At 49.5% G+C, this 23,630-nt stretch overlaps 1 protein-coding gene across 3 annotated transcripts in view; it reads left to right on the forward strand.

Moving 5' to 3' along the window:
- Window positions 1-2,535: 2,535 nt before the first annotated feature.
- The window catches only part of KSR1 (kinase suppressor of ras 1), a 172,624-nt gene continuing 151,529 nt past the window's right edge, over window positions 2,536-23,630 (forward strand). For all 3 annotated transcript variants that reach the window (XM_065531115.1, XM_065531116.1, XM_074018848.1), the window contains exon 1: window positions 2,536-2,964. In XM_065531115.1, the coding sequence (XP_065387187.1) occupies window positions 2,734-2,964 (231 nt within the window). In that variant the 5' untranslated portion in view covers window positions 2,536-2,733. The remainder of the gene's footprint in view (window positions 2,965-23,630) is intronic.

A 23,630-nucleotide genomic window follows, 5' to 3' on the forward strand; every position in this document is an offset into this window, starting at 1 on the left:
TAATCCCAGCACCTCAGGAGGCTGAAGGGAAAGGATTGCTTGAGCCCAGGAGTTTGAGACCAGCAGCCTGGGCAACGTAGAGAGACTCCATTTTTTTTTAAAAAAAGTTAAAGTTATCTGGGCATGGTGGCATACTCCTATAGTCCCAGCTACTTGGGAAGCTGGTGTGGGAGGATTGCCTGAGTCTGGGAGGTCAAGGCTGCACTGAGCCATGATCATGCTACTGTACTCCAGCCTGAGTGACAGAGCAAGACTCCATTTCAAAAAAAAAAAAAAAAAAATCTTTTGTGAATTGCGTTAGAATGAGTGAGTCGTTCAAGCCTGGCAGCTCTGGCTGCTGGACAGAGGCTCTGAACCAGCCAGGCTGGATTGTGAATAGTCCCTTAAGATAGTTCTCTGCCCACTGACCTTCCTCTGTACCTAGGCTTCTCAAAATATAGACTTGAGACTGAGCTCAGACTAACCACATCAGTACCACCTGAGAACTTGATAGAAATGCAAATTCTCCTGCCCTGTCCTCTGATCAATAAAATTAGAAAGTATAGAGGTGGGGTCCATGGTTCTGGGAATTAACAAGTCCTCCAGGTGATTCTGATGCATGTTCAAGTTTGAGAACCACAACTAGTTTCCCCTTCATAATAGTTACTACTTTGCAAAGAGTCAGGTGGGGTTAAGGTAACAGGTTGAGAAATTCATAATACCGTGCAGGGGTCTTTTTATAAGTTGAGTGAGGACTGGACCAATGATTCTCAATGGGAAAGGCCAGGTTAGGGAGGAACCTCCTTGCATTTGGAAAATCTCCAGAGGAGTGGTTAATTTGCAAAAACACATTTTAAAGTTATAGTTTTGCTTTCTAGACCTGATTTTTAAAAATTTATTATTATTTTTTTAGAGACAGGGTCTTGCCATATTGCCCAGGCTGGTCTCGAACTCCTGGGTTCAAGTGATCCTTCCCTCTTGGCCTCTCAAAGTGCTGGGATTGCAGGCGTGAGCCACGGTGCCCAGCCCTTACTTTATTTTGAAGGCTGGTGTAATAAAAACATTAAAGGAAGGTGTAATATAAACTGCTACCCAGTATTGATTGTTTTAGTGTCTATAACGTTTGGATCCCACCTCCTGTCCAATTCTCATCCTCTAACACAAAAACAAAACCCAAAAAACAACTATCTACACACACACACACACACACACACACACACACACACACACACCCTCGGCTGGCCTGAGAGGTAAAAGAAACATCCCACAGGACCTGCGGAAAGAGCTCCTGAGGCACATTGGAGCCTTTATTGTGTGCCATCACTGTTTCTGGCACTATGAAGAGGGTACAATGATACACTAGCTAGTGGCTTCTGCAATCAAGCAGCTTACAAGAGAAAATTCAGGGGGGAGACATTTTTTTCTGGTTGACAGATGTTGAAAGTATGAAGGTGTGGGAGCTTTGATCAGAGACTTGGTTTTTCAGTTTTGCCAGATAATAGAACACACGGGGTGAACTAATGAGACAGGAGGGTGAACAGATGGGCGAGGCTTGATTGCTGGGTTAGGAGGCACAGAAAGGCACAGAGGACAGAGGACTACCAGTCCTTGGCAGTACTGTACTGCTCCATGGCCACTACTTGGGTCCAGGGCTACATTCAGATCTGAGGTTAGATAGTAAGAATTGCTAACATTTATCCAGCGACCACATGTGCCAGTAATCAATCTAGGTGCTGTACATGTATTAACCCTTCTTCATAGGAAACCTATGAAAATGTTATTTGACGAGGAGACTCGGGCATTCACAGGAAATCGAACGTGCCCAAGGTCTCACCCTAGACAGTGGTGGAGTCAGAATTTGAGTCCTGGCCACTTGCTCCGAAGCCACCGACAATTCAGTGTGCTGTCCCCAGTGTCTGGGCTGACTTGGTGGGTTGGGAATGGCGGAGGAATGGGACACTTATTTTGGTAGGTAAATGTGGTTCAGAAGAAAGCCCTTCGTCTTTCTCCAAGCCTGAGCAATCCTTTTGGCGCAGGCAGTCCAGAGCAGAGCGCTTTGTGAGCCAGTTACAGGAGAAGTGCTGTAAGCCCCTTCCCACTAGATGGCAGCCCCTAAACCCACATACAAATCCTGGAACCTCCCTGGTCCCCATCTTCCAGGGCTGGGCTGCGGCTGAGGAACTGCGGGACGTACACCCGCCGGGCGTCCAGAGGGCGCCGCCCCATCCGGGGGTCGCGGGAAGCTCCTAGGCCGGGTGGAGGGTGGAGGCGGATCGGGAGAGGCTGCTCCCTCGACTCTCGGCGCCCAGGGGAGGAGCCGGCGCGGAGCAGCCCCACCCGGGGCTCCCAGTCGGGGCCCGCCCTCACCGCCTGAACCGCCGCGGCCGCCAGGAGGGGAGGGGAGAGAAGGGCTGGGAAGGCTGCGCGGGCGCTGTCCCGGGCCCCGAGGGCGGGGGCCGGCGGCAGGTGTGCGGCGTGGACTACAAGTCCCAGCATGCCCGGCCGTCCTGACCCGGCCCCCGCCGCCGCTTAAAGGCTCCGGGAGCAGCAGCCGTCGGATCGCCGCGGCTTTCGCTTTGCTGCAGCGGCTGGGAGCTCAGGAGCGGTAGACTCGGCGGCCGGCTCTACCGGCGTCCCGGCTCGGGCAGTGTCGAGGGGCGCTCCTGGTCCATCTCTCCCGGCTCAGGGGTTCCTTGCCGAGGCGCCCGCGCCCCGGGCTCCCCGCCTCGGCCGCCGCGGCCCCGATGCCGAGGCATGGATAGAGCGGCGCTGCGCGCGGCGGCGATGGGAGAGAAGAAGGAGGGCGGTGGCGGGGGGGATGCGGCGGCCGCGGAGGGAGGCGCAGGGGCCGCGGCCAGCCGGGCGCTGCAGCAGTGCGGGCAGCTCCAGAAGCTCATCGACATCTCTATCGGCAGCCTGCGCGGGCTGCGCACCAAGTGCGCTGTGTCCAACGACCTCACCCAGCAGGAGATCCGGACCCTGGAGGTAAGGGGGTCGGGGACCCGGGCTGGGCTCGAGAAGCGGCCCGGACACCTCCCTCCGGGCCCCAGTTCACTCCTGGCCGAGTTGCATCCTTGAGCCCGCGTCGCCCCCGTGGAGGCTTCCCCTCGCTCCTGCACTCGCTGATGCGGCAGCCGGAGGACCCAGGACCAGCCCTCACCTTGGGCAGGATTTGTGGGGCGGGTGCGTGGTGGGAACTGGGATAGAGGCTCGAGGAGCCCGTGGGCGGAGTGGGCTGCGCGCGGACATCCCCTTTCCTCCCTTCTCCGCCCCACCCCATTTGCAGTTTGTGGGGCCGCAGGACTCGTTGTCCCACTGAGTCACAAGCTGGACTTTTCCCTGTGTGACTGAGCCGAGCACCCGTGGGCCAGGGTGACGGAGGAGGTTCCCCTGAAGCGTGATCGCAGGCCTGTCGTCCCCTGTTCCCCTCAAGTCCTAGACGCCGTCCTGTCCCTTCCTTTCCTCTCCTCCCAGGTCTTGTCTGCCGCTTTTCAAAAAGTGTTGCTGAAACTGCATTTTTGCTATTCAGGCGTTTGGTGCTTTCCTTTCACGTTGCCACAGAGGCTCGCTGCTTAAAATGTATTAATAATTACCCGCCGACTCCCCCTGCTTCCCCCCAAAGATTGGATTTTGGCTTAGGAAGGATTATGCTGGGGAAGCAAGCCTTTGGTGGGAAGATGACACTGTTTAAGGGGTTCTGATGGAGACAGCCTGGAGTGTAAAGAAGAAATAAGATATGCGGGCCTTCCTCTCTCAAATTATAGCTGGGAAGTATTAGAAGCATTTGGAAAAACCAGTCCAAGGGTTGTTGGGGCACCCTGTCCATACACAATGAGGGCAACTAGTGGATTCCAAATGTGATTTTGGCCAGGGACGGGGCGGTGAAACGTCAGACCAGTTAATAGCTGCCCCGTCTTGAACAAGGAACCTCTCACCATCTTGCCCTGCCACATCTGGCCTCCTGCAGGTCTGGGGATGTTTTGTTTTATTAGATCCTCAATTTCTCCTCCCCCTAAACCCTCCCCCCGCCCCTTATTGCTAATTGCCTCTGCCAGCTGTCATAAGGCCCTCTGTGATTGTGGTAATTATTACAAGACCAATCCTTCCTCCAGGCATGCCACAAGCCTGAATCCTTGTTTGATCCCAAGTGCTCGGGGGTGCCTCTCCCTCAGTTTTATTTTCTTAAAAGCTATAAAACCACAGGACATTGGAAGAATACAGTCAGTGCTGGGTATTATTATTTTTTATTACAGTTGCTAAAGCTGTACTGACCAAGGCTTTGCTTAAAAAACAAACAAAACCCCCTACAACCGGCCTTTCTGCATGCATGCTGCAGTTTTCCAAGTATTGAGAGAAACTGATTTTTTGAACACAGCTGAGTGTGTTTGCCCAGCAAAGTTCAGTTTTTAAGCTGACACAATAGGGGGCCTGTGAGGCTCAGTTCTGGGAGGAGGGGGTCGCTGTCCGGCAGAGTGTGCGTGGTTGGACTGCGGTGTTACTGGGTTTGGAGAATGCTCTCTGTGTTGGCCTCTGTGGGATTGTCCCCACGTTGCTCTGAAGTGTTCCTGGCTCCCAGAGTATGTATAGGAGAACCACTTGCTGTGCATTCTCTGGAATGGCTTTTTGTCCTACCCTAACTTCCAGAGTCTCTCATTTTGATGGCAGTGTGGCGTTCATGACACCCTAGAGCATCCAGCTATTTAAGTCTTGGAGCTGGTTTATTCAGTGGCTTCCCTCCTGAGTGTTTGTTTAGACAATCATCCCTGGTGGCAGAGAACTCATCCGAAGGCCCACAGGGGATTTGCAGCTCCCTCCTCTTCCCACCGTGATGTGGATTCGGGTTCACCCACTTCCTGAAAAGGCAGGGCTTGGGTTGTTTTGGGGGATGAGAATTTAGACCCCTGGAGCGAGTTCCATGGGGCTGCCACCAGCTAGTTTGGATGAGTCACTTCATCCCAGAGGCCTCAGCCTCCTCACCTGCAAAACAAGGAGGCTGGAGTGGATCTCTGAGGGCTCTGGAGGCTCGAAATTCTCTGGGTTAGAGAATGAGACTTGGTTGGGTGAAATCAAATGTTTGTGATTGTTTTTATACTACCCCTGTTTAAGAATAACCCTCTAAGAATGGTTCTAAAATACAGATTTACTGAACCCATAACATAGGGGTTAAGTTTATTATAAGAATCTTTGCCATAGGAGCAGCGTGGTGAACAGGAAGCCCCATGGCTTTCATATTGGGCCTGGGTTCTGTCTGTGTGACCTTAGGCAGGTCCCATGACTTCTGAATCTCAAGCTCCCCTGTACGTAAAATACGAACGAGACTGCTCACACCTGCAGCGTTTTGTCTGTCAGTCCATGCTGTTACTACCAAAAGAGTCTGCCTGGCAGCTTTCCCTAGGGAGGGTCCAGTAGCGTTTATGGCACAGGCCACCACTAGGGAAACAACCCCTACTAGACCCTCGCTAGGGAGACTTAACCCCTACTTTATGGATCAGTAAATCTGGATTTTAGGGAAAGGTACTTCTGCAGCTGCCTCTCATTTCATACAGGCGGGTGACACAAGCCAGGAAACAATCTCAGCAAGCTGGGTGGGGCCGTCCACCCCCAGCAGCTTGTGTTGGGGCCAGGTGGGCCAGTGGCAGTGTCCACTCCAGCATTCTTTCCTGTTCTGTGGGCTCCCCACACACCAGCTCATAACCTCAGAGACTGTGCTTGCAACACTGGATTCCTGGCTTTTGAAGAAGGATCTGACCGGGAGGGCTTGGCCTGTGTAACTGTGTCGGACTTACCTAGAATCTTAGGAGCCCCAACTCACTCTGGCCTTCATTATATAAGCACTCAGTGGGAGAAGCAGCATGTGAGATGTCTGTGGAGGTCCCTGACTGGAGATGGGCTGCTGCTGCCTGAAATCGTGTTGTAATGGGGTGTGGGGGGTCAGCATGTCTGGTTGCCTGGGGATAGCTTTTCTCTGTGTCGTGGTCCAGTTTGTATGGCAAAGGGTAGAAGGAGCTGACTTAACGTTTGCTGCCTATGTGCCCAGCAGTGTACCTGACTCTTCTCAATCTCACACACGTTCCTGGAGATCAGCAGTCTTCATCATACACATTTTCCCTCTCTAAATAGAAAGGGAGGGAGGCACAATCTGAAACCAGAGTCTTAATCTGTAAACAGTTGTGAGGCTACTTCATCATGGCAGGACCTGGCGTTCTGTCTCTGCTAGACCCTCCTAGGGGCCTGAAAACTCCACCGAGCCAAACGGGAATGTTCTTATGCCCCAGATATGCTCACGGAGGGACACCTGGCCTGCCTCATAGCTGGGCCTGCAACCTATGCCAGTAATAATTACCTTCATTCCTTTGAATCTGGCCAGTGCTGGGGAGACAAGGGTGTGTAGAAGCAGACACATGTTACCTCATGGAGATGTACGTTCCAGGGACATTGTGACTTGCCCTTTCCTGCCAGCCTACTAGTACTTTCCAGAGATAGGCTGTGCCGTGCTGAGTCTCCCCACCTTGTGTTCTTGCGGAGAAAAATCCCTCCTAAGCAAGCTGATGTGGAGAAAGGGGCTGAAGGACTTTGATCATCAGGCTTTGCTGGGGGAGGTGATGTTGGGAACTGTGGTAGGTGCAGAGGGGAGGCAGTATTGGGAACTGTGGTAGGTGTAGAGTCAGGCTGTACTGGAGGCAATATTGGGAACTGTGGTAGGTTCAGTCTCTGCCCTTGGGCCGCTTTCCTGAGCAGCTGCCCTGGAGCTGCCAGGGGTCAGAAGGGAGGCCCTCCTGCCACCTGGAAGGTCAGAGAGACCTGGCCCTCACACAGCTCTGCTGTGGCAGAGGTCAGAGCCCTGCTATGTGGGAGACCTGAGCTCTCCCTATGCCTCCTAGGAGCATCTGACGATGGAACTGCTGGGAGAGGGGAGGGGTGGCATGCCTGCAGATTGGGTCCTTAGGGTGTGTGGAGGCACATTCCCTGGACAGACCTTTAGTTACTGTCGATGTGCTTACCTGGCTGGCTGCCACCTAGCAAGGGCTCTGAAGTAGGTGGGCTACTCTCCCAGTCTTTGGGGTTTAAGGACACTTCTAGTCTAATGAAGGAGCCAGGCAGGGCACAGTAATGACTCTAGTATCACAGCTTGCAGGACCCTGCATTGGGAACCCCAATGAACCCTTGGTCCATCCAACCTCCTGTTTTTTTTGTTTTTGTTTTTGTTTTTAGTCAGAGTCCCACTCTGTTGCCCAAGCTGGAGTGCAGTGGCATGATCTCGGATCGCTGTAATCTCCACCTCTCAGGTTCAAGCAATCCTGCCTTAGCTTCTGAGTAGCTGGGATTACAGGCATTCCTCACTATGTCCAGCTTATTTTTGTGTTTTTAATAGAGATAGGGTTTCGCCGTGTTGGCCAGGCTGGTCTTGAACTCCTGGCCTCAAGTGATCCACCTGCCTTGGCCTCCCAAAGTGCTGTGATTACAAGTGTGAGCCATCTCCTGGTTTTCTGGGAAATATTCCCAGAGTCTTGGGGACTTCTACCAAGTTGCAGGTCCCTGGCAGAAAGGAGACTGAAACCTGGTTTTCCTTTCCCAGCCAGCCACTGTCTCGAAGTGTGGCGTTTCTCTGCTTCTGCTCTGTGGCCACAGTTGTAACCCTCTGGCCAAGTGGCTCCAGCCATCTCTGAAGAGATACAGAGCTGGGGCTCTGGCCCCTTTTGTGTCCACTTTTACCTGGGTAACTTTTTCCCTATCTCCCAAATGTTTCTCAGAGGCAGCCTAGAGGGGGACCCGCAGTGGCTGTGAGCCTGGGGAGGGCTGGGTGGTGCTGGAGAGAGGTCTTATCAGATCTGCAGCTTGGGTTGACGTGGGTGCCAGGAGGTGTGGTTTGCTGCCTGCAGCTATGGGAATGCCGTCTTCCACGTCAGGGTTGTTTCCTCTTCTTGGAGTGGTCTGGGCTGCCTCAAAATCCAGGAAAGTGGCATTCTGCACCACAGGTATTCTACTCCTGCCCGCTGGATGTGTCTGGAGATGGACCATGCAGAGAAGCTGGCCCATGGTGGCAGTGTCTGCAATGCTGGGGAGAAGCAGCAAAGCCTGTGGCCAAGTCTCTCTAAGCTGTGCCTTTTAAAAAGGCCATCCTTCAGAATAGGCTGGGGTTGAGATATCTTTTTTACATTTAATTCAAAGGGAAAGCTGCATAGGTGCCTTTGGGGTTAGGGGAATGACCTTTGAGTAGAGAGGGCAGACACAGATGAGGAACGTGCTTGATCACCTGTTCTATGTCGAGCACTCCACTAGGCTCTCAGCATATGTTGCACCTTAACATTCACAATGATGCTATGAGGCTTTATCCTGATGTTGCAGATGAGGGAATTGCATCTCAAAGGGATAGAGAGACTGTCTCAGCAGGTGGTTGAACCCGGGTTGACTGGTCTTATGGAGAACTTATGTTCAGAACTCCACAGCTGTTGCTATGGTGGGGAGATTCTGTGCAGGGCCATGGTTGCTGAGATCAAGGAAATGGCCAGTAATAAAAAGGGCTGGGCTGAGGGCATTCCATGGCTCAGGTCTAGATGTTTGGGCTTCCTGTGGTCACCCAGGCTGTGCAGCCTCAGGGTTCGGGCATGGGTCTGCTTCCCTAATGTCCAGGCCAGCACATCCTCAAAGACAGGACTCTCTCAGCACCATGATGCAGCTAGCTCTGCGCTTGTCTCATTCTGAGAAAGGAGAAGCTGCCTAGAGATCAGCTTACTCATAATTTTTTAAATGGCTACCTGTCTTATTCTTTCTGAACAGTTCCTCTGATAAACAGTATATTCTTTAACTTTCTACTTTTAATCAAAATATTTAAAAAATATATAATGATATATGTTCACTATAAAAAAAGAAAGTACTAGATGTACAACAGTGAAAATCACTCATAATGCCGCCTCTCAGAGTTAATTCCCGTGCACATTTTGTTGTATATTTTTCCTGCATTTGCATACAAATGTACATGTGTATATTTGTGGCACATACCCCATGTGCATTGCCTTGTAAATGTCTTCTGTCTATATCAGCACATATACATATGCATCAGCACTATTAGTGGCTGCATTGTGTGGTCACACCACAAATTCATCTAACCGGTTTCCCTGTGTGGACCATTCAGGCTGTTTCCAAGTCATGCTTTTATAAACCATGCTGCAACAAGTATCTTCCTAGAAGTGAGATTTGCTGGGTCAAAGTATATGAATACGTTTAATATCTGTCCTAGTCTTTAATATCTTTGTAGCATCATAAATCCCCCTCTCCTAAGCAGGAATGGCAGCCTGCATACATTTATGCCTTTGCCACTGCATCTGTAATCACACTGACGTCCCAGAGTTTAAAAAGGAGGCTGGGGCTGGGTGCGGTGGCTCATGCCTGTAATCCCAGCACCTTGGGAGGCTGAGGCTGGTGGATAACTTGAGTCTAGGAGTTCAAGACCAGCTTGGGCAACATGTAAAATCCCGGCTCTACAAAAAATAGAAAATTGGCCACACATAGTGGTGCGCTTCTGTAGTTCTAGCTACTCAGGAGGCTGAGGTGGAGGATCGCTTGAGCCTGGGAGGTGGAGGTTGCAGTGACCTGAGAGGCTGGACATGGTCCTGTGGCTGAGGTTCTGGGATAAGTATCAGAAACTATGGTTTCTAGTTTTGTGGTTGCTTGTGTCTGAGGTTCTGGGCTATGTGTCAGGCATTGTGGCTTCTAGTTTTTATGGTTACCTGTAGCAAAGGGGGGCCCCCAGGGCTGACCGATTAGAAGAAGGCCCTTTCCTTGCTCCAAGATAGCGGAGGGAGGGGCTGGATTTCAGGTCTCCGTGTCCAGGGACTGATCAGCTTTGGTAGTACATAACCGTATGGTGAGGTCTTGATCACTTGAGGCTCATGAAAGTCACTTTAACTGCATCCTTGGTCGCATCCCTAACTACAAATACTGATCATAGTGCTATTTGGGGTGCCTGGCTTTGGGGATGATTTAGTAGACTTGTGGCTTCCTAGGGCTGCAGAGGGTCTTGGAATTTGCATCTGGTTCAGCCCTCTCATCTTCAGTTTCCAGGTGAGGAAACTGAAGGCCTGAGGGAGAACTGACTTGCCAGGAGCCCCTGTTAAGGAGAATTAACAAGGGGTGGTTATTAAAGGAGCACTGAGTTGGGAGTCAGACCTGGAGGCCCACACCCTTGGTTAAGACATTATACCACCTTGAGCCTGGCCTGTTGACTGAGGGTGAGCCACTCCATCCTTCTCTGATTGTGAGGTCTTGCTCTCAAGGGGTTTCCTGCAGGAGAAAGCAAATGGGTTTGCTTTCCTAGCTCTGTCCCAATGCCTTAGGGACCCTGAGGACTGGAGAGATTCTTGGAGAGCCATCTGGGGTATGTCATGGGTGGGCCTTTTTTTTTTTTTTTTTTTTTTGAGACAGAGTCTTGCTCTGTCGCCCAGGCTGGAGTGCTGGAGTGCAGTGGCACGATCTCGGCTCACTGCAAGCTCCGCCTCCTGGGTTCACGCCATTCTCCTGCCTCAGCCTCCCAAGTAGCTGGGACTACAGGCACCTGCCACTACGCCCGGCTAATTTTTTGTATTTTTTAGTAGAGATGGGATTTCACTGTGTTAGCCAGGATGGTCTCGATCTCCTGACCTCATGATCTGCCCACCTCGGCCTCCCAGAGTGCTGGGATTACAGGCGTGAGCCACCGCGCCTGGCCGGGTGGGCCTTCTTTGAAGGTCAGTCTGCCCAGTGGACTGGCTCAGCCCGAATGAACGATCTTGAATCCTTGGAGTTGTCTGTGTACTTTTAAGGGCTTCTCATCCTTGCATCAAAAGATCCCTTGGAAATTAGGTAGGAAAACCTTAACTTTTGTGGGGCCTTGTGTTTGTCTTCAAAGTTCATGCACATGGCCAGGTGTGGTGGGTGGCTCACACCTGTAATCCTATCCTGGATCCCTTGAGTCAAGGAGTTTGAGACCAACCTGGACAAGATAGTGAGACCCTGTCTCTACAAAAAATAAAATATTAGCCAGGGGTGGTTTTGCGCACCTGTAGTCTCAGCTACTACGGTGGCTGAGGTGGGAGGAGCACTTGAGCCTGAACTGAGCTGCGATCTCACCAGTGTATTCCAGCCTGGGCCACAGAGCAAGACCCTGACTCAAAAAAAAAAACAAAACAAACAAACAAAACTCAAGAAAAATTCTTGCAGATTTTGCATTCTGTCCCACTATCCATTGGTTTTCATGTCAAGACAATGTCAGAAGTTCTTTACAATTCCTTCCAGAAGGAGTATCCTTTTAATCTAGTGCACATGTGTCTAATCTTTTGGCTTCCCAGGGCCACATTGGAAGAAGAATGCTCTTGGGCCACACATAAAATACACTAATGCTAATGATAGCTGATAAGCTTAAAAAAAAAAAAAAAAAAAAAAAAAGGTCCGTGCATGATTTTCATGATACCCACCACCACAGATAGGCGGAAAAGTCCTTGTTGTCAGGGGGTTGGACACGGCTGATCTAGTGTCTTGGCATCCATTTTGGCTTTCTCCCTGATTCCAGAATGCAGGTAGAGATGTAGAGACGAGCTCTCAGGACAGCTGTTGAGATAGAAAAATTCGTTGTCATTTATTCCCAGGCACAGCTGTTTGTCATTTGCATTAAAAAGTCTCCATTCAAACTGCTGTCACATATAAAATCTATTTGTATAAGTCTGTATTTTTCTGTTGTCTTGGCCTTGGTGGGCAGTAGTGTGTTTTAACCGAGCAAACTCTCTTTCCAAATAGTGAAGCTAAAGTCAGCCTACCTGCTTGCCATTTTTCTTCCCCTTCCATTTTTCTAACCTCAGAATAATTGTAAGAATGAATTAAGATTTGTGTTTAAGGCTGGGCACAGTGTCTCAGGGCTGTAATCCCAGCACTTTGGGAGGCAGAGGTGGACATATCGCTTGAGCTCAGGAGTTCGAGACCAGCCTGGGCAACATACTGAGACTCCGTCTTGTATAATTAGATTAAAATTTCGAAAAAGAAGAGAAAAAGACCTGAGTTTAAAATTACAAAAAAAAGGGGGAAAGTGTAATGCAAAATGTGGACTATGCCAGCTATGATGGGGAAAAATAATTTTTCATACAGCATTATCTATAGACTTATATTAGCAGTATACTGGTCATAAGCGTTTTGCTTTCCGCAAATATGATGAGGTAAGCTACTTTAAAGGGCGGTGGGGCTTTCTTCCACGTGGCTCCTGGAGGTGTTGAGTCCCAATTTAGCCAATTAGTTTGGGTTTAGTTTTGATATGGATAAGGGAGACCAGCTTCATTCATGGTGCACACGCAGTTTTGCCAATAAGAAAAAAAAAAAAGCAACCTGTATGTTCTTACACATTAGGTGCTATCTGGAGAATTCCCACACCTCCCCCACCAAGACCGGGCCCTCCCCCACCAAGACCCAGCCCTTCTGAAGTCTCAATGCAGCTTTTCTGTATCTCACACTGTACCCTGCAAGATGTTTCTGTGAAAGAAAGTTGTGCTGCATCAGCCATCTCCCTCCTGAAGATCCCTGTGGATAAGGATTTGTGCTTTAAAGGTTCTGAGAAGTCCTGCAGCAGCAGTTCTCACACTTATTTGTCCAGGGGATCTTTTCTTCCACTGAACGTAGTTGGGGAGACACGGCCTTAAGCCTTGAGCAGAGAAAGAGACAAGAAACTGTTGGCTCACTTACAACCAAGTGTTGTGTTTATATTTTAGGTTTTTATGAAACTGAGGTGCTGTTTGAGGTTCCAAATAAAATTGGGTGGGTTGAAGAGAGGCTGGTATCCCTGAAGACTTAGCCAGCCATGAGACGTTGCCTTTTGTTGAAGGAGGTGCTTTACAAAGGGAAATAGGGTGTCTACTGGGCATCACATTAGCACTTAAATACATGTATCACTGAATCCGTCTAACAAGAAGAGGAAACTTGCCCAGAGAGGTGTGCCCGCCCGCCTGCCTGCCTGGAGTTCGCACTTCCTGCCTCCTCCTGGCCCTGGTGTTAAGGGCATGGTCTGCTCAGGGTCTACCAGGAACCTCATGATCCCCTTGATGGGCAGAAAACAGTCCAAGAGAAATGCAGATGGCTGTGGGTGCATTGGAGCCTGGGCTGCAGGGGATTGGGGGAGAGGGCTGGGCTGCAGATGAGGAATGCTTTTTAAAATAAAAAAGGAAATGCTGGCTCTGAATGGAAAGGAAAGGAAGCAGCTTCCTGTTTCTGGTGGTGGCTTTTTGAAAGGAGGAGCTCTTTCTGGCCTCTTGGCCAATGGAGGCCTGGGCCGGCTGGGGCCACTCTAGGTGCGCCGGAGTCAAGGCTCCCACACTGCTGCCTGAGGTTTCAGAAAGAGAGCGCTGGTTCCACCCCGTTTCATTTTCCCCGGTCGCTGAGTCAAATGGATGTATGTGGTTTCCAAAACGAATATCTATACCTGTTACAAAATGGATGTGTCATAATAGCTGACATTTACTTTTATGACAAGCTTGCTTTGTGCCTGGCCCCCTTGTTAAGCTTTATGTAGCATTTACTTCTCACAACACCCTTGTGAGGAAGGTCTTCTCGCTGTCCCCATTTTACAGATGAAGAAACTGAGGCGCACAGAGGTTAAATGACTTTCCCAGAGTCACATAGCTAAGGAGAGACTGAGCTGTGACTTGAACCCCGGCAGGCTTAATTCCTTGCCTTTAATACCCAACTTGGATTTGCAAACTCCTCTCTCCTCCAGCTGGAAAGTCTTTTAGCATAGGATAATCTTGAAGACTCTAGTTGCCTTTGTCTCGGCTCTGGGCGTAGCCCCAAACCCTGGGCCAGGCCATAGTGATTCCTTGGTGTGTAGGGGCTAAGGGAAAAACTTGCTTTTTGCCCCCTGAAGGTTTACTGAAAAAATCACTCACAACATGTAGATGACTAAGAGAAATGGCGTATGAATTGATTCTCCCTGGTGTATCACAAAATCACAGAGCGATTACCTAATATCCCAGTGGGACCCCGCTATTTCTTTGAATGATCCTAAGAGATAGACATTATCTTGTGAATGGGTCTCTTAGGGTGTGGTTGCATTTTTGGTCTTTTTTCCTGCAATAGATAATGAGATAACAGTGAGGGGAATGAAAAACAATCCTTGTCCCTGGTGGGTCCATCTGTTCTTTTTATAGATGGAGGAAAAGTCTCTTTCAGTATCTGTTAATCTCTTAGGGCCTTTAGTTTAAAATGCTTATTATATCAGAGAGCTATGTTTTGAGGTCAAGTTCCCTGTGCTCCATCAGGTGGAATGCCTAGGTCTGAATTTATGGGTTTTTTTTTCCTTTTTTTTTTTTTTTGAGATGGAGTCTCGCTCTGTCCACCCAGGTTGGAGTGCATTGGCTCAGTCTCTGCTCACGGCAAGCTCCGCCTCCCAGGTTCATGCCATTCTCCTGCCACAGCCTCCCGAGTAAGTGGGACTACAGGTGCTTGCCACTACGCCCGGCTAATTTTTCGTTTTTGTATTTTTAGTAGAGACAGGGTTTCACTGTGTTAGCCAGGATGGTCTCGATCTCCTGACCTTGTGATCCGCCTGCCTCGGCCTCCCAAAGTGCTGGGATTACAAGCGTGAGCCACCAGTGCGCCCAGCCGTATTTTTTTTTCTTTTTAACTTTATCATGGAAAGGTTTAAACTTGTACAAAAGTAGAGAGAATGTTGTGACCACCTCTGTGTAGTGATTCCCCAGCTTCAGCAATAACCAACTGTGGCATATATATACTTTTTTTTTTTTTTTTTCCTGAGATGGAGCCTGGCTGTGTTGCCTGGGCTGGAGTGTAGTGATGAGATCTCAGCTCACTGCAACCTCCGCCTCCTGGGCTCAAACAATTCTCCTGCCTCCACCTCCCAAGTAGCTGGGATTACAGGCAAGCACCACCATGCCTGGCTAATTTTCTTATTTTTAGTAGAGACGGGGTTTTACCATATTGGCCAGGCCAACTCATGAGCTCAAGCAATTTACCCACCTTGGCCTCCCAAAGTGCTGGGATTACAGGTGTGAACCACCGTGCCTGGCCCGTGGCCAATCCTGAGTGATCTGGGGTATTTATGCTCTGTTTTGGCAATGGTGGCCCTGGGCAGTCCGTCTCTAGGAAGCAGAGTGACCCAGGGCCGTCATCCAGCCCTCCGCTTCCAGGCTGAGCTATACCTATTTCAGCAGACTGGGAGGAATCTCTGTGTTTTCCCGTGAAAAGCCATCTTGATTATTTTCTCCTAAGCTTGCTCTGGCTTCTGGCAGCAGGTACATTGCAGAGTGTCCATCTCACTATCTAACCTGAGTCTACTGCTGCACCTGAAACCTGTTCTCAGACAGTTGAGTGCCTTCCCTCTCCCCGCAGTCCTGCCAGAGACTGAGATGAGAGTCTTTAACAAAGTGGGGCCCCCAGACCCAGCAGAATCCCACTGTGCATGTCCTGATTTCCAGTCCACTCTTGTCCATGCCTCTAGTGTCTGTTCCCTTCCTTTTCCTTGTTGCTTGTTCCCATTATAAGTGTATTTCAGCTAACATTGATTGAACTTCACTGCGTGTGGGCCCTGGAGAGAAGAACTGGTGAGTACAGGAAGGTGCTATTCTCTGGGTGCCCTGAGGCATACCCTCATTTCTGCGGTTCCAGCCTGGAACCTGGATCCAGCACCTGTAAAAGGCTTCCTTGCCCTTCCCGGCTCTTCTCTCGAGGCTCTGCACAGTCGTTCCTGAAGCCTGGCTTTGCTGACCGCTTTCTCATTTCTTTTCTCCATGGTTTTTTGATCCCAACAGGTAGTTTTCTTTTGGTTGGTTGTGTTTTGTTTTGGCTTTTGCTATGTTCTCTTGCAAGCATTTCTCGGGTGCCCAGTCGCTTTTTGCTGACTGTTTCAGTCTCCGAGTTTGGCCTCCACAACACAATTGTGATGTTGCTATGGGAAAGGGCCCCTCAGGCACTTGGTAGGACATTGAGGTGTGCATTGAGGGTGCCAGGATATGTGGGGACTCTGGGGTGGGGATGCCATATTTATATTCTGACTCCATTCCTTGCCAGCTCTGTGACCTTGGGCAAGTTGTTTAGCTCTCTGGACCTCACTTTTCTTGTTTGTTAAAAGGGGGTAAGAGTAGGTTAATTTTGGATTCTTTTGAGAACCAAGATACAGAAGGAGTGCTGGACAGTGCCTGGTACTTAGAAGGAGTTCAGTGCTTCCACCATCGCCTCCCCCCCCCGCCCCATTTCATGTAGCATTACTCCAAAACACTTTTCCATGTTTCCCTATTATCTTCCTTTTAGTCATTTTAGTTGCCACATGATAGTGTACCTAGTGGATCTACTGTAATTTGGCAAAGCATTTTCCCTGTTATTGGACATTTCAGTTGTTTGTAGATGTCTGCATTTATAAACAATGTGAATGGAGTAGTTTTTATACAGGCGCTTTATTTTTGTTCCTATTCTGAATTCGTTTTCTTGGGATAATTCCCGGGAATGGAATTACTGGGTCAAAGAGCATGGAGATGGAGAGTGTGTGTGTGTGTGTGTGTGTGTGTGTGTGTGTGTGTGACTTGCCAAACTGTTCTCCCTTTTTTTTTTTTTTTTTTTTTTTTGAGACGGAGTATCGCTCTGTTGCCCAGGCTGGAGTGCAGTGGCGTGATCTCGGTTCACTGCAACCTGCACCTTCTAGATTCAAGTGATCCTTCTGTCTCACCCTCCTGAGTAGCTGCGATTACAGGTGCACCACTACGCCCAGCTAAGTTTTGTATTTTTAGTAGAGACGGGGTTTTGCCATATTGGCCAGGCTGGTCTCAAACTCCTGACCTCAGGTGATCCACTCACCACGGCCTCCCAAAGTACCGGGATTACAGGTGTAAGCCACCACACCTAGCCCCTCCATTTAAGTCCTTTTGAATGATGGCTGTTTTAAAAATTGTACTCCTGGGTAAGTATCTCATATTTTTTACAATTCTTTCTGACCTTTGTACCTTTCTTCTTCTCTCCTTTATTCTCTCCATTTTTCGACCGTGTTAGATATTCCTCATCTTGAATTTGCTATTGATTTTCTCTTTTGTCCATTTGTTCAGTGACTTTTTTTTTTTTTTTTTTTTTTTTTTTTAATTTCAGACAGAGACTCACTCTGTCCCCCAGGCTGGAGTGCAGTGGCACAATCTTGGGTCACTGCAAACTCTGCCTCCTGGGTTCAAGTGATTCTTGTGCCTCAGCCTCCTGAGTAGCTGGGAGCACAGGCATGCACTACTATACTCGGCTAATTATTGTATTTTCAGTAAAGACAGGGTTTTGCCATGTTGGCCAGGCTGGTCTCGAACTCCTGGCCTCAAGTGATCTCCCTGCCTCGGCCTCCCAAAGTCCTGTAAAGGCGTGAGCCACCACGCTGGGCCCACTCAAGTGACTATTGAGCATCTGCTGTGTGCCAGGCACTGTTTTAGGCACTGAGGAAGGAGCAGGGAAGAAAATAGAAGGCTTCCTTTAGTAGAAAGAGAAAGATAATAAACACGCCAAATAGACATGCTCTCAGAAGAAAACTGGAAGTGGGTGAGAGAGAGGTGGGAGTATGGAGGAGGTGATTTCTTTAGGTGGGGTGATTGGGAAAGGCCTTCCCAGAGAGGGTGACTTTTGAGCTAAGTCTTGAAAGAAGAGAAGGCCACTGTAGCCTGGAGGAGTGTTCCCAGCAGAGGGACTGGCTTGTGCAAGAGCCTTGAGGCAGAATCAAGCTTGGTGTGGTCAAGGGCCAGGAGGAGGCTGGTGTGCCTGGAACATGGTGTCAGGGGAGGATGGTTGGCCTTGGGGTCAAGGAGGTAGGCAGGGGTATGGGGCTGTTTTTTCAGTGCTGGGCCCCAGGAGAGAATTAATGCACCAACTCAACAAACAGGTGTCCTCCCGCTTCCCCCTCCACCCTCCTGGCCGGGTTTCATGCACTGTTCTGGAATATAAGAGTGAATGAGAGGTGTATTGTGCTCCAGAAAGCCAGCTTAGTGGGGGAGTTTGTGGATGAGTAAACCCGTAGAAGGTGCTGGTGAGGTGTGAATGAAGGCTCATCAGGCCATGCAGCTGACTCATCTCTGCACTGAGGTGTGTAGGGACTTGGGAAATGTGTCTTGATTTGCACTGAGCTGTGCTCTGTGCTGCCAGCCTTCACTGTGGTAACTGAAACTCAGTTCTCTGATGTAAAGCCTGGCAGTCCCGGCCTGCTTGGTGGCACATGGACCCCTGCCAGGGAAGGGGTCTTCAGACTTGAGGTTGCCAGCTCAGATGTGGGGCTGCCGATATCAGGTATGAGTGTCTAGGCACCCAGTTATGGGAAACAAGCCCAAGAGACAGCCGTGGGAAACCCCCTTCTTACTGAGCTGCCTGCCCTGCCCCTTTCTCCCCTGACTGCAGACTCTGATTTGTGGTTCTGGTTAGGAATGTAGACTTCGGGACATTGTGCTCCTCATGGGTTTCTTCCTGTAGGATGGGGCAAGAAGGGGTTATGAGATCGAGCAGATACTTCTGGGAGTCTAGAGTGTACTCACCTAGCGAGGTGTGGACCTCACGGCAGTGCCTGGAAATAGCCTGGTGGAAGATGTTGGCACCATTTCGTTTGGGGGAGGCTGAACGACTAATAAGCCCCAGGGGGGTCTGATGTCATTGAGTTAGGGGCCTCCTTTGACCAGGGTTAACCAGCACCTTGGGTTCCTTGCATGTAAGCTTGTTGCTATTAAATAAATGGGAAGTGGGCTGGGCCCTGTGGCTCATGCCTGTAATCCCAGCACTTTGGGAGGCCGAGGTGGGCAGATTGCCTGAGGTCAGGTGACCAGCCGGGACAACATAGTGAAACCCCATCTCTACTAAAAGTACAAAAATTAGCTGGGCATGGTGGTGGGTGCCTATAATCCCAGCTACTCAGGAGGCTGAGGCAGGAGAATCGCTTGAACCTGGGAGATGGAGGTTGCAGTGAGCTGAGATAATGCCACTGCACTCTAGCCTGGGCAACAGAATGAGACTCCATCTCAAAATGAAAATAAAAAAAAAAAAATAAATAGGAATGGAAGGCCAGAATCCTGGGAATATATTAATAATAACTCAGGGCCCTATCCCTTCCTCCCACAGTTATGGCTAATGTGAAGTGGACCTGCCCAGGTTTTTTGAGACAGGGTCTCACAGTGTTTCCCAGACTGGAGTTCCGAGGCACCGTCATGGCTCACTGCAGCCTCTGTCTACCTCTCTGGCTCACCTTCAGCCTCCCAAATAGCTAGGACCACAGGTGTATGCCACCTTGCCTAGCTAGTACCCAGGTTTAAGGCAGCAAGATTCTGACAGCAGTTCTCTCAGTTAACATCTCAGTGATGATAACTTTATGAGCCCATGTAGGTGATGAAATAAGGCCCAAAGTCCCACAGTCACTGGTGGAGATGAATTGTCTGCATTTCCATTTGTGTTCATTTTATTGCCCTCTTTAGAAATTTGCTTGATCTTGGGTCTTGTTCAGGGCAGAAAGAGATAATACAAGGCTTTGGTAATGCTTAGCATTTTAGAAGAAGTAATGCTGGGTGGAAATGGATTTGGCAATCTCTTTTTTCACATCATTGAAATGGGAGTCTCTCACAGTTGGAGACAGGATGAAGTAACAGAGTCTGGGGATCTGGATTAACAGGTGGCCATTTGCAGAAAGGAGGCTGCAAAGCAAGAGGTGGGGGCTTCTGGCTGAGCAGGAAGGTGGGAGAGGGGCATCCTTGTGAGGAGCAGCCTGCAGGGCTGGGGTTTGGGCAGCAGGCGGGCAGAGGACTTTATCTGATCATCTCAAAGAATTTTGCCTCTGCTTGGAAGGGTTCCGGCTACAAAGACAACATAGCAGGTGGTGCTTGGGTCTGATGGCGACAGGCACAGTGGTATTTTAAATGCTGGTGGTGCATTTTAGGAGAAAGAAGGTGATGAGTCCCTGGGGTGGGTCCCTGTGGTGGCCCTGACTCACTGTGGGACAGGGGACAGGGGACAGAGTAGAACAAGGGAGAATCCATCAACGAATGGAAACTTGTCTTTTCAGGGGACAGGAAATTTTTTTGTGTGTGGTTGGCCTGGTGGCTTATGAGGAGAGGTGAACATTTGAGACAAAACCCCAGGCCACTCTTCCAACTGCATCTTTGACAATTGAGAGTTTTAGGAAGTAGTTAAAAAAAGAAAAAGAGAAACCAAAAGTCAAAGACCTCGTTTACTTGCAATACCTGTGTACAGCCAGCCATGTGGGCTGCAATCATCCGTGTGTCTAGAAGAAACTCCTTCACTTGCATCCCTCCCACCTAGACCCCTAAACCAGAGGGGGCTTCTGACTATTCTTAGAAGAATGCTTAGGTAGCCTCAAATGACCAGACCTTGTCTCAAGCATCTAACAGCTTAGGCTAAACTTCCTCTCTGGCCCTGTTTGGTTTAAGCAGTTTCCTGGTCTGGCAGGATTCGTTATCTTAGCACCCAACTTGTCAAAACTCTGGTCCCACTTGTCATAGCAAACGGGCCCCTGTCACCCTGTGGCTGCAAGCCAGGCAATGCTTATGTTCCAAAAGGCAGACCTGCTGTTCTTACTATAAAGCTCTGCTGGGCCATGGATGGCTTCTATCTTTGGATATAAGGATGGGAGGATGAGCAGCACCTCATGCTGGGTAAGAGCACAGGTTCTGGTGGTTGACAGCCTGGATTCAGACTGCACTGCCTTTCTGGCTAGCTGTGTGTCTTTGGGCAAGTTGCTTACCCTTTCTGAGCAATAGTTTCCTCATCTGTGCAATAGGGATTATAATGGGGTCGTTTTTCATAGTAAGTAAGATGAGCCATGGAAAAGCACAATGCCTTGTGCAGAATGAGAATATTTTTATATTACAGTATTACTATTTATTTTTTCAACAAGTGTTTAATTAGCACCCATTAGGGACTGGGCACTATTCTTAGTTCTGGGGAAAATAGCAGTGAACAAAATGGACACAAATGTAGACCTTGTGGAACTTACACTTTAATGTTGGGTGGAGACATTCAGATGACAAGTAAATAAGTAAAGCCTGGAGCAGTGGCACACACCTGGAATCCCAGTTACTTGGGAGGCTGGGGCAGAAGGATCACCTGAGCCAGAGTTCAAGACCAGCCTGGGCAACATAGTGAGATTCTCATCCCTAAAAATACCACACACACACTAAGGAAAATGTGTTATCTGTTAAGTGGTAAAATTGCTTTGGAGAAAATGAAAGCAGGGAGGGGTGCCTAGATGGTGGTGTAATTTTAAGTGAGGGGTCAGGATGGGTTTGCAGAGGAGGTGATATTTGAGTAAAGACCCCAAAAGGGTGGAGAAGGACTCCACGGGGATACAGCTGGAAATGAGCTTTGGAAGCCGAGGAACAGCTCACATGGAAGCCGAAGGGGAGTGAGCCCGGGTTGTTGGAAAACCCTGGGGCCAGGGGTGAGGCCACAAGGGGCCCTGGGCGTGACATTTAGGGAGGTGCTTGCTCTCCAGTACCCACTGCACTCGCGGGACTCTGAGCACAGGTGCGAAGGAGGAAAGAGTATTGAGAAGAGAAGGTGGTGAGAGGTGCTGGGTTTATGTGGGCTCTGTGTCCATCCTGTAGAATCCACAGGGGATTTTGGAATTTGTGTCTTACTAAAAAATGGAGTTTGGGGGCTGGCACACTAACCTACTGACTTACAGAAAGTCACTTTCTGACTGCGTGGGCAGGTGACAGAGCCCTGGCCTGGGGCAAGCTGAGGCTCTGCCACTCACTGAGGGCATCAGGTGGGTGAGCCACGTTTATTCATCCAGCAGCTTTTACAGAACTCCCACGGCAGAAGATTGTGCCGGTACCTGCCCGGTATTACTCTCTTCATCTAGGACATGAGGACAGCCATGCCCTTCCATCCACTCCATCCTTCCAGGGGTGTTCCTCCTGAGGCAAGAATGCAATAGAAAAGCAAAGCAGAATGTATGAGGCTATTTGCGTTATCCATAATACAGAAAAAAAATGAAAACAAGATAGCTGTCCAGTGGTAAGGGGAGGTTTGGCAGACCATGGCACAGGACACGATAGGTGGGTCGTCACACACGCAGATGTCAATTATGGAGGCTGGGTAAGAACACGAGCATATTCATACTGTTACATCGAGGGAAAATACACAGTATTTAAGATTGCATGTGTGTGGCATTTGTAGTCCTGTAAATATGTGATGATATGTATGCAGATGGGGAAAGCTAGAGGTGAAATTGAAATGAGTTATGCGTGGTGGGACTGCTTTTCTTTTGGAAAAATTATTTTATTATTGCCCTAATTGCATTCCTTCATTTATTTTTTATTTTTATTTTTATTTTTTATTTTATTATTTGTTTTTGAGACGAAGTCTCGCTCTGTGGCCCGGGCTGGAGTGCGGTGGTGCGATCTCCACTCACTGCAAGCTCCGCCTCCCAGGTTTACGCCATTCTCCTGCCTCAGCCTCCCGTGTAGCTGGGACTACAGGCGCCCGCCACCACGCCCGGCCATTTTTTTATATTTTTAAGAGAGACAGGGTTTCACTGTGTTAGCCAGGATGGTCTCGATATCCTGACCTCGTGATCTGCCTGTCTCGGCCTCCCAAAGTGCTGGGATTACAGGTGTGAGCCACCGTGCCCGGCCTCCTTCATTTATTAAAGTAATGAATATTTGAGCGCCTACTAGCTATCAGGCTCTGAGAAGGTGCTTGGGTAGAGCAGTGGACTGGACTGCACGGCCCCTGCCCCGGGGGGCCATGCTCAGTGAGCGATTCTTGAGTTCCCACCCCTTCTTAGCGCTCAAGGATTGAAGGCTAATGAAGTGGTGCAAAATTCAAACTTTCTGGAATAAAACGGAGAGTTGGTCCTCCAGGTACTCTGCAGGGCGCTTGTTGAGCCAGTCCCAGATTTTGCTGAGAAACAGGGAAGTTTCCAGAGCTGCCACCCCCTCCTGAGGGTAGAGAGCTCAGGGATAGAGCTGGCTTGTCACCAAAAGGGCCACCTGAGTCTTGGCTGCTGGGACTTGAGCAATGCTGGGGCGCTGCCAGTGAGCTATGATTCCACCTTCTCAGGGAGCACCCCTGCCCTTTTGACTGTGGTGCCCTTAGTATGAGGGATTGTCCCAGGAAGGAGACAGCAGCTATGGGCTCATCTCCTAGGCCCAACACTCACAGGGTCCACACTGCCCGTGATGTGCCCTGGGAAGCCCATGGTTGACTCAGAAGGACTGAAATGTTGGCCAGCCACAGATGGTTCCTGCTGCCACCACTCTGGAGAAAAGCCCTCTGGCTGTTTGGATGATGGTGATGGTGATGAGGACAGTTGTAACTATAGCACACATGTGAGGCCTGCTGTCTATGTTCTGGGCTCTCAGATAGCACTGGGAATACTGTACCCTACCAGTCCCCTCCGTTACAGGAAAGTGGATCCAGACCCCAAGAGAGGGTTCTTGGATCTCATGCAAGAAAGAATTCAGGGCAAGTCCATAGAGTAAAGTGAAAGCAAGTTTATCAGGAAAGTAAAGGAATAAAACACTGGATACTCCACAGACAGAGCAGCCCTGAGGGCTGCTGGTTGCCCATTTTTATGGTTATTTCTTGATAATAGGCTAAATAAAGGGTGGATTATTCATGCCTCACCTTTTTAGATCATATAGGGTAACTTCTTGACATTGCCA

The sequence above is a fragment of the Macaca fascicularis genome, chromosome 16 (genome assembly GCF_037993035.2).
Source record: "Macaca fascicularis isolate 582-1 chromosome 16, T2T-MFA8v1.1".
NCBI classification, from domain to species: Eukaryota; Metazoa; Chordata; class Mammalia; order Primates; family Cercopithecidae; genus Macaca; species Macaca fascicularis.